This window comes from Pan troglodytes, chromosome 3 (assembly GCF_028858775.2).
Source record: "Pan troglodytes isolate AG18354 chromosome 3, NHGRI_mPanTro3-v2.0_pri, whole genome shotgun sequence".
In the NCBI taxonomy this organism is placed as follows: Eukaryota; Metazoa; Chordata; class Mammalia; order Primates; family Hominidae; genus Pan; species Pan troglodytes.
Window position 1 is genome coordinate 62249839 of NC_072401.2, and position 16805 is coordinate 62266643.

At 38.1% G+C, this 16805-nt stretch overlaps 1 protein-coding gene across 3 annotated transcripts in view; it reads left to right on the forward strand.

The window, feature by feature from the left end:
* Positions 1 to 2681: 2681 nt before the first annotated feature.
* Positions 2682 to 16805, forward strand: part of UBA6 (ubiquitin like modifier activating enzyme 6) — an 84723-nt gene continuing 70599 nt past the window's right edge. For 2 of the 3 annotated variants that reach the window (XR_010156586.1, XM_001164227.7), the window contains exons 1-2: positions 2682 to 2838; positions 7194 to 7256. Coding sequence is in view for 2 of the 3 variants with exons in the window: in XM_001164227.7 (XP_001164227.2) it covers positions 2768 to 2838; positions 7194 to 7256 (134 nt within the window). In the remaining variant the exon portion in view is untranslated. The remainder of the gene's footprint in view (positions 2839 to 7193; positions 7257 to 16805) is intronic. The other variant, XM_016951633.4, reaches the window with a different exon arrangement.

The following is a 16805-nucleotide window of genomic DNA, read 5'->3' on the forward strand; positions in this document are numbered from 1 at the left end:
TGGTTTTAAAAGTGGCAGTTTTTCCCACGCTCTCACTTCTCTCCTGCCACCATGTAAGATATGTCTTGCTTCTCCTTCACCTTCTGCTATGATTTAAGTTTCCTGAGGACTCCCCAGCCATGCGGAACTGTGAGTCAACTAAATCTCTTTCCTTTATAAATTACCCAGTCTCGGGTATTTCTTTATAGCAGTGTGAAAACAGACTAATATACCTGACTTTCTTGAAATACAGTTTTGTTCCTGATAAACTTAGGCTTATTGGGCAAAAAGCCTGTCTCATATTAGTTCAGGAACACCAATTTCACATAAAAATGAGCAACAACTCACGCCTGTAATCCCAGCACTTTGGGAGGCCAAGGGGTGGATCACGAGGTCAGGAGATCGAGACCATCCTGGCTAACACGGTGAAACCCCGTCTCTACTAAAAATACAAAAAATTAGCCGGGCATCGTGGCGGGTGCCTGTAGTCCCAGCTACTCGGGAGGCTGAGGCAGGAGAATGGCGTGAATCCGGGAGGCAGAACTTGCAGTGAGCCAAGATCACGCCACTGCACTCCAACCTGGGCAACAGAGCGAGACTCTGTCTCAAAAAAAAAAAAAAAAAAAAAAAAGAGCAACAAAAAAAGCATCAAGTTCAAATCCATGCAAAGTTATTATGTGAAAAGAGAGAATAAGGAATATAACATCATCATCAAAGATAATAAAAACATGCCTGAAAGATGCACTACAAAACAATTTATTATTTTGAAACTAGCTAAATGACATTAGAGAAATGATAAAAGATATGGAAGAACTTGATTCTGAATTAGAAAAACCTCAGAAATGAGGTGACAGAACTCAGGAGAATTAGTAATAAAGAATAAACTACAAGAAACACAAAAGCTAATAAATGCAACAGATTATGATTTGCTGTAAAGAAACCGAGTCAATCCTTAGATCAATGTTTCTGTAATAATTCTGATTGTCAGACACTCTTTCTCCAATTAATTATTAAGGAGGGGCTCATGAAAACACTAGTCTCACCAAATTGATATATCAATTGTTGATAACAGTTTGTACCTTTTGTATATGAGTTAGTTTTGCTGAATGTAAAATCTTTGGCCTACATATTTTTCCCTTAAGTTTCCTCAATATGTCATTCTACTTTTTTATGACATAAAGCCTCACTGTCAAAAAGCTGTGATCGCCTAGTTTTCTTTCCCATTTTACATACGTGACAAAACATTAAAATCTGTTAAATCTGGTTGCTTGTTACATGCCTGAAATAATTCACACCATATTTTATCAAATCTAACATGCCCTCAATTTTAAGATGCATCGTTTTCTGTATTTATTTTTTAAAAATGCATCCTCTATTCATGGATGTTAAAATATGAAGAAGCGTGGGTAATGGCAGGCCATTGTTTTGGCCTAGCCTTCTACACTAGGCCCCATCAGATCAAACCAGAATGGAGTTGCTTGTGCTAAGCACCATGTAATTAAAGTGGATTTTGAAAAAATGAGCCAGTTTTTTTTTTTTTAAAAACAGGAGATTCTAGTTAACCTAGTGGGCATAATAAGGAAGTATGCTCTGTTTTAACCTTTACAAGGAAAGAAACTTTGAAATAATCTGATTTTTGTTCTGTTTCTGCTTTCTTCAATCTTTTTCATTATCTTCAGTCCTGTAGCATTATCTTAGTGCTAGAGCAGAGCCTTGAAAGAATAGAACACAGATCAAGAACATTTTAATGTGGAAAAGGTTCACAACCGGATTGAGGAACACGGATAATGCCATAGGTGAGCAACATAAAGCTTCCAGGCATTTTAAGATGTGCAATTTTGAAGAGAATAGAGGGCACGAAGGATAATACAGTTTTGCCTGGACCCTCATCTCCATATGAGAGGAAAAATTTCTAATTAAAAATATGATACATCACAGAAAATTACATAATACCCAAAGTCAAAGTATATGCTAATTTAAAAAATCCTGCAGAGGTTTATTCAAATATACTGTGTTATTTAGTGAAAGACAAATCCTAATGTTATTGTGTCCAACTCATTTTTGCTTTCTAAGAAAGGTGACACGGAAGTAAATGAAAAAGAATTATATGAGAACTTCTTAGATATGTGTTCTGGTAATCTAACAGTGACTAGCTCTATAACCTTGACCAAGTCACTTGCACTGACCGGAAGTTCCTTTCCCTTACCCACAAATTTAAGGGACCAAACTGGATGATCTAACGACATCTATGGCACTAAAAGTCACATGATTCTATTAAATCTGAGGCAGTGCCTCACATGTAGTGGACTCCCAAAATTATTTATTAAATGTATAACATCTTTAAGTGGTATCCCCTCACCGACAATCTGGAGCTATTAGCAGCCTTCAGTTTATTTATAAAATAAAGCTGTTTCCTCTTCTTACCGTAAGACTCTTTTAAGGATTTGCAACGCTATCCCATCATTTCGCGGGTTACTAGAGTCCTGCATGTTTGGCTGTAGAGCAAGGGTGACGCGTAACTTCTGGACTTTGGTTCCATCTACATCTGCCGGATGCGGATGGCAGTCGCAACAGTAACGCCCCCTTCGGCCACCTGCACCACAGCACGCCATGCGGTCACACCCAAACCGGAAACCAGGACGCCCCTAGGGTTGACGGGAAGGCGCTGCCGGGCTCCTAGCTTCCCCAGGCCCGCCCCCTCTGATGACGTCTCCGCCCGCCCCTTGACCCCCCACGGTCCCGCCCCCTTCCTACCTTCCAGTAGCCGGCGGCGGTGTCTCAGGCGGCAATGGAAGGATCCGATCCTGTGGCCGCCCATCAGCGGGAAGAGGCGTCCTGTTCTTCCTGGGGGACTGGCAGGTGAGAGGACGAGAAGGGCGAAGGTGAGGGGTCGCGGGTGGGACCCAGTCTCCGGGTTTCTGCTTCTTTCTTTCCGGCGGGCTGGGGGCGCCCGAGAGGCCGCGGGGCCGAGCAGAGCCGGCCCTGGGAGGCGAGGGGCGCGCGCGGAGTGGGTGTGGCGACGTGGGCTAGGGCCTCTGCTGTTCCCGGCTTTCCTGAGGGAAAAGTCCCCTTTCCGCACCTTTGAGCGCTTTCTCAGTTCTGGCTGGGATTCGGGATCCTCCTTCCTCCAAGTCACCAGACTTGGGGGGCTCCGGTCGAGAGCGAGTTCTGGTCTCGGTCACTTGGCGTGAGCTTCCCCGACTGGTGCCAAGCACCTTTCCTCCTTTCCGTAAAAAGAAAGCTAGGAGCGCCACTGTGCACCTCCACTGAGATCCTCTTTTGAAAACTATTACCAGAAGGAACTTGGTAAGAATGAATCAGTAGCAATCTGGACACCCTGAGGCCTTTGTTGACTTCGGAAGAAGAAAAAAAAAAGCCAGGAAAAAAAAATACACAAGTTACCCATTCTTATTTCCCACTTGGTTTTGAAGTTCTTCAGGTCTTTCCCGCCCCTGTAAAATTAGGGGGAACATATTTGTGCTAGGCCTTTACAAATTTCTTGGTTAGTAGTTCCTCTTTCAATCATCTCATAATTAATAAAGCAAGTGGTTACATTCTATCCACCACTGTCAGAATACACCATGCCAAAGATAGAAGTGATGGATGTATTATTTTCGCTTATGTGAGACTTTGTAAACCTGTAGCCTTTTCGCCAGTTTCAGACTGAAGGGATGCTTTCAGTTTCATGGTGTTGTCTGCCATTGCCAACACTGCCAGACTGGAGGGATATTATGTAATATAACCCGCGCCTTATTTGAAGCGTTTTTGATTGTCTTATAGATCATATTATTTTTACATATTTTTGAAACATTCCAGTGAGGCACAACTTTCTGAAAAGTGCCAGTCATGCCATTAAGTGGCAGAGCTAGTTAGACTGCAGCTCTTCTCGTTTTTATTCTCATTTACCCACCAGGCCTATTGCCCCCCGCCATGCAAGGAAAACAGCAAGTGAAAGTGTACTAGGGATAAGATGATAGGAAAGTAGATAATAAAAAATTTTGGCCGGGCGCAGTGGCTCAAACGCTTGCAATCCCAGCGCTTTGGGAGGTCGAAGCAGGCGGGTCGCTTGAGCTCAGGAGTTCTTAGACTAGCCTGGGCAACATGGCGAAACCGCGTCTCTACAAAATACAAAAAAATTAGCTGGGCCTAGGTGGTGCACGCCTGTAGTCCCAGTTACTCGGGAGGCTAAGATGAGAGGATCGCTTGAGTCTAGAGAGATCGAGGCTGCAGTGAGCCGAGATCGTGCCACTGCACTCCAGTCTGGGTGACAGAGAGAGACCCTGTCTCAAAAAAAAGAAAAGAAACAAATTTTGTTAATTTTTATATTTTGTTACAATGCCCAAACAGGGTATATTGTGTATGTGTGTGTTTTTTATTAGGTAGGTGATCTCTTAGAACACAGCTATCTTCTGATTTGCCTTGGTAATTGGAATCAGTTTTTTTAATAGCTATCCGTTTAATTAGCTAGAAGCTGGTATCATTTGATATGTGCCAGTGTTTGGTGAGATAAATGATAACATTTTAATTACCTTTGTTTACAAATTCTTTGGCTTATTTATCAATGCTAGGACTAGAAAGTTGGATTCCAAGCCTGAATTTGACGCCATCGCATTGTTTTTAGAATCTTTTAATTGACAACTAGAGCTTCTCAGAACTAGGAATGGCCTGCACTTCTGCCAGTATATTGATCTCAGCTCTCACAGTGGTTCAGCTCCAAATGCTCCAGACTGGTTCCCTGTACCTGGGAATTATCTCTGCTTGCCAGTGTTTAGTACAGATACGTTTTTTGAAGGCCATGCTGTGAAAATGGGACGAGCACTGCTATAAATAATATGTTACTATAATAAGTATACTTTGTCAGATTTGCATATTTAGATTAGTTTTTTTCCTTTAAAATTTATTCATTTAACAGGGTTTTTTTTGTTTTTTTTTGTTTGTTTGTTTGTTTGTTTTTTGACAGAGTCTTGCTCTTGTCACCCAGGCTGGAGTACAGTGGTGGGATCTTGGCTCACTGCAGCCTCCTCCTCCCGGGTTCAAGCGATTCTCCCACCTCAGCCTCCCAAGTAGCTGGGAACACAGGCGCCTGCTACCACATCTGGCTAATTTTTGTATTTTTAGTAGAGACAGGGTTTCACCACGTTGGTCAGGCTGGTCTCGAACTCCTGACTTCAGGTGGTCCGCCCGCCTTGGCCTCCCAAAGTGCTGGGATTACGAGCATGAGCCACTGCGCCCATCCCATTTAACAGGTTTTTTTAAGTGTTGCCTTTATGTCTAATATCAGAAACAGTAGGCAGTATGTGTGGTAGTCAAGAGCTAGACTGCCTGGGTTCAGATCCTGGCAGTGCCATTTGCCTGCTCTGTGACTTTGGGCAAATTTTAAGTTAACCTCCCTCAACCTCTTTTTTCCATCTGTTCGTTGGAGATAGCAATAGTGCTTGCCCACTGTTTGGACAAGGTTGTTGTAAGGGTTAACTGAATAAGTACATCTAAAGCACTTAAAACAGTATGTAGCACAGGGTTATCTATTATTATTAAATGCCTGGTACTGTTTTAGGTATTTGGAATACAGTAGTGAGTTTTTAACAGACCATACATTTTTTTGGTAGTAGTGGCAGACAGTTAACGGTAAGTGATTTGAAGAAACTGACAGGTTAATGAGTTAGGCAGCAACCTAAGGATAAGAGTAGCCATTTTATTGATAGGGTGATCAGGAATGAGGTGTGTGGTATTTGTGACACAATATTTTAATAGAGGCTTAAGTGACAAGAAGTCAACTATTCCGAGATTTTAAGAAAGAACATTCTAAGCAGAAGAAATAGGTAAAAACTCTGAAATGAGAGCAAGCTTGCCTTGCGAAACAGCAAGCAAGTCAGTGTGGCTTGAAGATAGTAAGCGAAAACGGAGACTGGTGGGAGTTGAAATTGGAGAGATAATTGGGAGACAGGACACATTGGCCCTCTCAAGCATAGTGAGGTGTTTGAATTTTGTTTTAAGAGTAAAGGAAATCCACTGAAGGGTAGTCCAAATTCAGGGAATAATTTCTGACTGCATTTTAAGATATTTAGACTGTTTTATGGAGAATGAAGGGGAAGGGCAATACTAGAAATAAGGAGACTAGCTAGGAGGTCTTTGAAATAGCCCAGGTGAAATGTGATGATGGTTTGGCTTGAGATTGTACTGATTGAAATAGTAAGAAGTGATCAGGTTTGAGATATCTTATGAAGGTAGAGCTAACAGGTCTCAGATGGAGAAAATTGGGGAATGATTTAAGCAAGAAGATCCCTAGATTTCAGGCCCAACCCAGTAAATGATGGTAGCGGAAAATGAGTTAGGAAAGACAGGAAGAATAGATTAAGCAGGGGTAATTGAATTCTCTTTGGAGTTTGTTATGTTTGTGATACCAGTTAAGACATCAGAATAGTTATTGTTTTGGCAGTTGTATACAATCTGGAGGTCAGAGGAAAGATCACACGTGGAGAAATAAGTTTCAATATAATCAATATATATTCATCAATAGGATTGAATGAGTTTATCTAGGAAGAGTGTATATATAGAGAAAGTTCATGGTACAGAATTGCTGAAATACAGATCCATTAGAATATATGTACCAAACAGGCGGGCACAGTGGCCCACGCCTGTAATCCCAGCACTTTGGGACGCTGAGGCGGGTGGATCTCTTGAGGTCAGTAGTTCAAGACCAGCCTGGCCAACATGGTAAAACCCCATCTCTACTAAAATTACAAAATTAATTGGATGTGGTGGTGTGCACTTGTAGTCCCAGCCACTTGGGAGGCTGAGGCATGAAAATCGTTTGAAACCAGGAGGTGGACGTTGCAGTAAGCCAAGATCGTGCCTCTGCACTCCAGTCTGGGTAACAGAGTGAGACTCCCATCTCAAAAAAGAAAACAAACAAACAAACAACAACAACAACAAAATATATATATATATATGTATTTATGTACCAGTGATAAAACAACACCTGAGATCTGAGAATAAAAGATGATGAGCTCTGTAATCTTAAAATTTACACAGAATAGAACAAGCAATCCGATAATTTAATTTCAGGCCATTTAAAAAATATAAGTAAAGTGGTTGTTAATAAAATATATGTTTGGTTTGTGAAAACCTTTAGTAACTGGTGAATCTGATCACACAAGTAATCAAATATTACATTATAAAATGTGAATATTTAATAACCATGTTTTTTTTTCCAGCACAAATAAAAATTTGCCCATTATGTCAACAGCATCTGTGGAAATCGATGATGCATTATACAGGTAAGAGTCTCATAGAAACTGAAACTTATTTTCCCCATTAATTGTTCTCAAATAATCAAGTAGTCTCTTTGAAGATACCATTCGGCCTATGCAGAATTATATATGTGTGTGTGTGTGTGTATGTGTGTGTGTATGTATATATGTATGTGTGTATATATATGTGTGTGTATATATGTGTATATATGTATATGTGTGTATATATGTGTATATGTGTATATATATGTGTGTATATATATGTGTGTATATATGTATATGTGTGTATATATACACACATATATATAAAGAGTTCCTCTCAAGTTAAAATTAGGGTTTCTGTGATTTTTTTAATCTACATTCGGATAATATTTAAATCTCAGTTGTTTTAGGTTTAGGTGATAGGACTAAGAAGGATTTTGCTGCCCTTGCAAAATAAACCTTTCATTTTTGGACAATAATACGTATTTAAGTTCTTGATAGTGCAGGAGTTGATGAAGAATAATATTTCACTTTAGTCATACAATAACATCTAGAGAATATGATTACTTCATTGTAATCTCATTAAAATATTTCCTGTTCTGTAATTTATAGACAGTGGAGAAATACTGTGTGATTGAAGAGTTGTAATTTGAATGGAATTTGATGGGACTTTTAAAACTATGCTTTTTCAGGAAATTGGAATACTTTTTTAGTAATTAAAGTATTGTATGATTGAATAGTTGTGATTTGAATGAAATTTGATGAGACTTTTTAAACTATACTTTTTCATGAAATTTGAATACTTTTTAAAGTAAAGAAAAAGATGCAGAGTCAATAATGGGCACTTTATTAGGAGCTAATACATACCATCTGGCATGTTGAGTCCAAATCCTGTTTTGTACTCTATGCTTGGGAAAAGAGATAAAAGACTAACAATCTTGCTCATGTAAAAATTATTTTACAGATGATTTCCTGATTATAAAATATGGTTTAGAAGTCACCTTAAGTTGTTGTATAAGGGTTAACTGAATTAGTACATTTAAACCGCTTAAAACAGTGTGTAGCACAGGGTTATCTATTATTATTAAATGCCTGGTACTGTTTTAGGTATTTGGATTACAGTAGTGAGTTTTTAAGACCATACATTTTTTGGTAGGAGTGGCAGACAAACAGTTAATGGTAAGTAATTTGAAGAAACTATGACAGGTTAATGAGTTAGGCAGTGACCTAAGGATAAGAGTAGCCATTTTATTGATAGGGTGATCAGAAATGATGTGTGTGATATTTGTAATACAATATTTTAACAGAGGCTTAAGTGATAAGAAGTCAACTATTTCAAGATTTTTAAGAAAGAACATTCTAAGCAGAAGAAATAGTGTAAAATCTCTGAAATGAGAGCAAGCTTGCCTTCTTGCGAAACAGCAAGCAGGTCAGTGTGGCTTGAAGATAGTAAGCAAAAAGGGAGAGTGGGACTCTTACGTTGGGATTCTTAATCTATAATTATATTCTTAATGTCCTTTTGGTCATGTTTTTCTTGGTTTAACAAATGGCACTTCTTTGAGATAGTATTGACTAATTTTATTCATTTTTTAGTTTAATCCTTGTGAAACTTTTTTAATGTCCCTCCAACCCTGTAATGCTGATAAACATAATTTTCAGTAGGCCAGTGACTAAACTTTCCATTTACAATGCTACGTAAGTAGGCTGCAGTTTGCTTTACTGAGAGTTATAGAATATAGCAGTTTAGCTGTTATTATTAGAGGTAAGCCATTTTCTTTTGTTTGACGGAGAGTATCTTTTGGTGTAGCTGTTAGCACTTTGTATGCACGTCTTATTGCAAACATCTAGTTGTTTACCAATGTGCATATTTGAGTTTTAATATCTTCCTTAAGAATTTGTCATAGTGAGGGCAGGAAGCCAGAAATTTATGTGGGTACTAAAAGAGTGAATTATTAGGGAATACTAAAAGAGTTACTGACTACATACAGGTTTTCTTAGTAGAAATACAAAGATGTGGCCAGGCACAGTGGCTCATGCCTGTAATCCCAGCACTTTGGGAGGCCGAGGCGGGTGGATCACGAGGTCAGGAGATCGAGACCATCCTGGCTAACACAGTGAAACCCCATCTCTACTAAAAATACAAAAAATTAGCCGGGTGTGGTGGCGGTGGCGGGCGCCTGTAATCCCAGCTAGTCGGGAGGCTGAGGCAGGAGAATGGCATGAACCGGGGAGGCAGAGCTTGCAGTGAGCTGAGATGGCACCACTGTGTTCCAGCCTGGGCTACAGAGCAAAACTCCATGTCAAGAAAAAAAAAAAAAAAAAGAAATACAAAGATGTATATATTACAAAGACCAAAATGCCAAAATGTGAGATTTTCACACAATAACCAGCTCTTATTTTCTTAGATTTTAAAAATTAACTTAAATGTTTGAGGGTTTTTTTTTTTTATAGTGACTGAATCTGAAGATTTGGTAGTTTTGTATTTTTTCTTTTTTTTTTTTTTTTGAGACGGAGTCTTGCTCTGTCATCCAGGCTGGAGTGCAGTGGCGCGATCTCGGCTCATGGCAACCTCCGCCTCTTGGATTCAAGCAATTCTCCTGCCTCAGCCTCCTGAGTAGCTGGGACTACAGGCATGCACCACCACACCCAGCTAATTTTTGTATTTTTTTTTAGTAGAGACGGGGTTTCACCATGTTGGCCAGGATGATCTCAATCTCTTGACCTCGTGATCTGCCCACCTTGGCTTCCCAAAGTGCTGGGATTACAGGCGTGAGCCACCGTGCCCAGCTGTATTTTTTCTTTTTAAAAATCTGTATCTGTTGCTTATGGGGACTAGTATAAGACCTAGGACTTTGGACAATGATTTATTTTAGGGACAAGGCATGAAATGAGGATCCTTAGCCTCTTAACATCTCAGGGAGATAGATTTCATCAGTAAGCTTGATGAAGGTAGGGTAAGATAAAGATAAATTCCAGAAGTTCTCTTTTCTCTCCGTTCTCTTTCACACAGCCACAGTTCCGACCATTTTGTCTCATAGTACAAGTCCAAATACTATAGCTTACCGAGTTATTTTGAACATAACTCCAACTTACCTTCTAAAAAGTTATTATTGTAGTAAAAACACATAACATGAACTCTACCCTACTAACAAGTTTTTAAGTGTGTAGTATAGTATAGTTGACACTTGAACAATGAAGGAGTTAGGAGTGCCAACTCCCCTACCACCCTACCTCTTGTGCAGTCGAAAATCCACATATGACTTTTGACTCTCCCAAAGCTTAAATGCTAATAGCCTTACTATTGACTGGAAATTTTACTGATAATGTAAATAATCAATTAACACACATTTTTAATATCATATGTATTATATACTGTATATATATACACAGTATTCTTACAATAAAGTAAGCTAGAGAAAGTAAAATGTTAAGAAAATCATGTAAGAAAGAGAAAATATATTTATTGTTCATTAGATGGAACTGGATTATCATAAAGGTCTTCATCTTTGTTGTCTTCATGTTGAGTAGGCTGAGGAGGAGGAAGGGGAGGAGTTGGTTTTGTTGTCTTAGGGGTGGCAGAATCAAAAGAGGTGGAGGCAGAAGGGTAGGGAAAGAGAGGCAGGCACACACAGTGTAACTATGGAAATATGTAACTACTATGTGACTTTTTTTGCTTTCTCATTTCTGGAAAAATGTTTCTATACAATACTGATCCTCCTGTCATTTTCTTTAGTTTCTTTTTGGTGCCCCTGTTGTAGAAGGGTCCATGTCATTAAAGAAATCAATGCAATCTTGAATCATCGGAACCCTTCTGCCAGATTGTCTGATGTCAGTAACAATGATAGCATCTTCAGTGGTATAATCTTCCAGACTTTAATGATGTTCTCTTTCTTGGGGTTCTCTTCCATAGCATTGACAATCCTTTCTATAGAGTACCATGTGTAATGAGCCTTAAAGGTCCTTTATGATGCCCTGATCTAGAAGCTGAATTTGAGATGTTGTGTTTTGAAGCAAGTAGACCGCTTCAGCACCTTCATTGTTGAACTTACGGGGTTCTGGGTGGCCAGGTGTATTGTCCAATAGCAAAAGAGCTTTAAAAGTTCTTGCTGGCAAGATACTTCCAGACCTCAGAATCAAAGCATCAATGGAACCAATCCAGAAAAAGGGTTCTTGTCCAGGCCTGCTTGTTATGTAGCCGGAGGACTGGCCGCTGGTGTTTATCTTTTCCCTCCAATGCTCAGGGGTTAGCAGCTTTATATGTAAGGGCAGTCCTGATCATAAACCTGAAAGCATTTGCAGAAAACAGTAGAGTTAACTATCCATTTCTGCCTTAAATCCTGGTGCTTGCTTCTCTTCCTTACTAATAAATGTCCTTTGTGGCAATTTTTTTCAAAATAGAGCACTTTCTTCTACATTAAAAACCTATTCAGGTAGATATCCTTTCTCTTCAGTGATTTTCCTTATGGCGTCTGGAAACTCATTGCTGCCTCTTGATCGGCAGAAGCTGCTTCTCATGTTGTGTCTGACTTTTTTTTTTAAGACAAACCTCTTTCTAAAGTTATCAAACTATCCTTTGCTGGCATTAAATTCTACAGCTTTACTGCTTGGGTGATGGGTGCACCAAAATCGCACAAATCACCACTAAAGAACTTAAGTAACCAAACACCACCTGTGTACCCCAGTAACCTATGGAAAAAAAAGAATTCTACAGCTTTATATCCTTTACCTTCTTTTTGCTTTAAGTGGTCTTATAATGACTTCGCTTTTTCTCAAAGCATGTTAGAGTCTATGACTTTCTTTCAGCAATCCTGCACCCATATCAGTGCTGCATTTTCAATATAAGATAAAAAAATCTTTCACAAAAAGTGCAAGGTTTTCATACTTGCTGGTGTAGTTACAATGATGGCTTTTCTTTTTTTTTTACAATGGTCCTTCCACTGGATTCATTTTATCTTGAAATGTCAGGCAACCATAGCTGCAGACCTTAGTCTACAGTACATAATCAAGCAATTCAACTTTTTATTGTAATGTCATGACTTTTCTCAGCTTCTTGGGAGCACTTGCAACATTACTGGTGGCACTTTGTGTGGGTCCCATGATGTCACTCAAGGTTTACAGTATTGCACATTAAACATGATGAAAAAATATGCAAGAATCTCAAGACATCACTTTTTCCTGCAATATTCAGTTTACTGGAGAGAGGAACTGCTCAGGCAAAGATGAATAGAGTCACATGCGCTTTAACCAGATACATCACTTAAGCTCACCACAATAGCAACTGGAAGTAGCTACAAAATTATTACAGTAGTGCAGATTACTACAGTGACTTTTATGCACTTATGACTGAATACTGCATCTTTACATCTGTTTACATTCCTCTTAACTGCAAATGGCAACATCTATGGTCTGTAAGTGTACGCATAAGTTTTGATAAATTTTAACTTTTTATAATTTGTGTATATTTTATGGTAGTAAATGATAAAATAGACTAATATGTACATAGATTTCATGCATTCATGACATTTTCTTAATTTTTGGATATTTCTAGGCTACAAAGTTCATCCGTGAGTTTTTTCAAGTTGTCACAAATGTCCAAAAAAATTTTCAGTATATTTATTGAAAAAAATCTGCATATAAATGGACCTGTGCGTTTGAAACCCATGTTGTTCACGGGACAACTATATTTTTAACTCTGTGTACATTGTCATATAGCAGATCTGTGTAGCAAATATTTCTTCAAGATCTTGTTTCTAATTCTTTTGGAGAAATACCCAAAATGGAATTGCTGGATTATGTGGTAATTCTATTTTTTAATTTTTGAGGAAGCTTCATACTGTTTTCCATGGCAGCTGCACCATTCTACATTTCCAACAGTGCACAAAAGTTCCAATTTCTCCACATTGTTGCCAATACTTGTTATGTTTTGTTTTGTTTTGTTTTGTTTTATAATGGTCATCCATACAGGTGTGAGGTGATCTTTCATTGTGGTTTTGGTTTGTATTTCTTTGATGATTAGTGAATGTTGAGCACCTTTTCATATACTTGTTGGCTATGTGCATGTTTTTGGAGAAAGATCTATTCAAACTCTTTGTCCATTTTTAAAAATTGGGTCAGTTCAGGGGTTTTTTGGTATTGAGTTATAGGCATTCATTTGGATATTATTAACCCCTTATCACATACATGGTTTATAAATACTTTCTCTCATTCTGTAGGTTGTCTTTTGATTTTGTTGATTGTTTCCTTTACTGGTTTTTAGTTTCATATAGTCCCGCTTGTCAATTTTTGCTTTTGTTGTGTGTGCCTTTGGTGTTATCCAGGAAATCTGTGCCAACACCAGTGTTATGAGGCCTCTTTCCTATTTTCTTCTGGGAGTTTTATAGTTGCAGATCTTACATTTAAGTCTTTGATTCATTTTGATTTGATTATTTTGTATGGTATAAGGGTCCAGTTTCATTCTTTTGCATTTGGAAATCTAGTTTTCCCAGCACCATTTATTGAAGGCCCCAACCACCTTTTCCTCTGAATACACTGGCCATACTAGACTACTTTTTTACCAAAGATAAGATAGGTAATTGCAGTTTATACCTTTTTACCTCAACTGTCTTTTCCTGTAATGCTCTTTTGTGCCTCAAAAATACCTTCCAGTGATCCTTTAAGAACTCACTCCTATGTCTGCTCTGTGATATCTTGCCTGAGTTACTTCTCCTCCTTTCTGCTTAGCCCTAAAGCATCTTATTTTTATTGCTATTAAATAAGCACATTATAACATAGTATTTGTTCACATGTATGTCAACTCTGTCAGACCATGAGCTTTTCTAAGTCGTAGACTGTGACAGTGTCTGAGTCTTAGAAGATACTCATTAAATGATTATTGAATGATTAGGGAAGACAGTGGGTTCAGATTGGCTTGTAGTCTGGAACCTAAGACTAGGTACGTTGCCTAAGTAGTTGGCAGTTCAGTGGCTGGGCAGGAACCAAAACTAAGGATATGACAAAAAAGTCTGAAAAAGGTGCAGATGGTACTAACAATAGAAGAAGTGATGATACTAAGAAGGCACTTACACATTCCATCCTTAGGCAAAAACCAGTATTACTGGCCAGGTACCACATTCCCTGACTTCTGAATTCTGACATGAAGCTGCTGCAATAAGACCATCCTTTATATCTGGAAAATTCTGACAGCCAAAAAAGTTAGATAGAGAAACAAACATTTCTCTTTTCTCAGGAATTGGGGCATTTGGGGCATTTTGAGCAAATGAGTGTCTTTATAACAGCCCAGATACATGTAAATTCATTTTTCCTGAAAATTAAAGAGTGTAACTTTCTGGCATCTTATATGTTGAGATATGTAAGGTTGATACTTCAAATGTTGTTTATTTCCTCCTAGATACTTGTATACTATACAGATGCTTCTTGATTTAAAATGGAGTTATGTCCTGATAAACCCATAAGTTGAAAATATTGTTAAGTTGAAAATGCATATAGTACACCTAACCTGAACATTACATCTTAGCCTAGCGTATCTTAGATATTCTTGGAACACTTACATTAGCCTATAGTTAGGCAAAATCATCTAACACAAAGACTATTTTATAATAAAGTGTTGAATATCTCATACAATTTATTGAGAATACTGTACTGAAAGTAAAAATCAGAATGGTTGTATGGGTACCCAAAGTATGGTTTCTACTGAAGGTGTGTCACTTCTGCACCATTGTAGAGTTGGAAAATCAGTACGTTAGACCATCATAAGTCAGGGACTCTGCGTAATTGAAATCTAGTAAATATCCACTATTGTTTTTGTTTTCCTGGATGCTATTATTGAAATTTAGTTAGTATTTACTAGATACACAGGTTTTTTACAGACATAAATAACTGTGTCTTAGGTTATAATTTTCCTTCTAAACAATTAGATTTTCCTATAAAACTAAACCTTTTAAAAAATCTACAAATCTTAAATATCAACTAAGATGTTTTTAATATTTGTACATCTATATTTAACTAGGAAATATATTTTAGAGCAATTTTAGTACCCAGTTGAACAAAGCATCTTTCTGGAGAAAAATTTTATTTTTCTTATTACTACTGAATCTTAAGCCACCTCATAGTTTACTGATCAACAGATTCTAAACTTTTTCTTAGAATCTCAGAGGGGTTTTATTTTGGACTGACTCTGATGGTATTCTGAGTTCTCTCTCTCAAAGGGGTTTTATTTTGGACTGCCTCTGATAGTATTCTGCGTTCTCTCTCTCTCAGAGGGGTTTTATTTTTTTACTACCTCTGATGGTATTCTGAGTTCTCTCTATTTTTGGTCTTTATTGTTAGGTGAATTAGACTTGAGCCTATTCTCTGGCCATTTCTTTCTTTTTCTCTGAAGATGTGCGTGAGTCTGCTGATCACAAGATGTATCTGAAGAAATGAATGAGTCCCAATTTAGGACTCCAGGCTTGGTTTTCTAGCTGCTTTTATGAAAGAACCCTCCATTGAATGTGATTAAGGCTGATTCAGATGATAATAACATGGTATTTTTATCTATTCTGTTCTTCCTTGCATATAATTTCCTTTGTAGAGATCACTATATGAAGAAAGGGTTAATATCAAAGCAGAATCAGGACATTCCTAGGTCTTTAGATGTAATACTACTTTAAGCATCTAAACCTTTTATTCTAGTGTAATCCTAGAGGAAACGCTTTCCTCTAGCTTCCGGAATACCAGTCTTTTTGAATTTGCTTTTACTACTATGACTCTTCTTTCTCAGATATTTTTCTTAAATTCTTTTTTCCTGCATCATAAATGCCAGGTTCCAGCTTTAGGATTTTTCTTTTTCTTTCTTAACTGTTAAATTCAGGGGTACAAATGCAGGGTTGCTACATATGTAAACTTGCGTCATGGGGGTTTGTGGTACTGATTATTTAAAAGAATGAGATCATGTCCTTTGCAGGGACGTGGATGGAGCTGGAAGCGATTATCCTTAGCACACTAATGTAGGAACAGAAAACCAAATACCACATATTCTCACTTATGACTGGGAGCTAAATGATGAGGATTTTTCTTAGTTCATATTCTAGTTCACATCATTTATTCCCATGATTTTAGGTATCTCTTTATGTTAGTGATATTTGAGTCTCTCTTCAGATTTTTCCTTCCAAGTTCAAGACCTTCATTTTTAAGTGCATACAGCTACATACTTTAAATGTAAAATGAGTAGATGTTCAGCAAATATCTACTTGTTAGAGAAACATTGGTACAGTGGAATTAACATGGCCTTTGGAGACAGATGTAAGAGTTCATATCCCAATCCTGACTTTTATATGAACTGGAGCTAGTTGCTTAATCTTTCTTTTACACAGTTTCTCATGTGTAAATAGGAATAATAATATTTTATATCTTAAGGATAATATTGGTCGGGTGCAGTGGCTGACGCCTGTAATCCCAGCACTTTGGGAGGCTGAGGCAGGCGGATAACAAGGTCAGGAGTTTGAGACCAGCCTGACCAACATGGTGAAACCCCCTCTCTACTAAAAATACAAAAATTAGCCAGGCATGGTGGCACGCACCTGTAATCCCAGCTACTTAGGAGGCTGAGACAGGAGA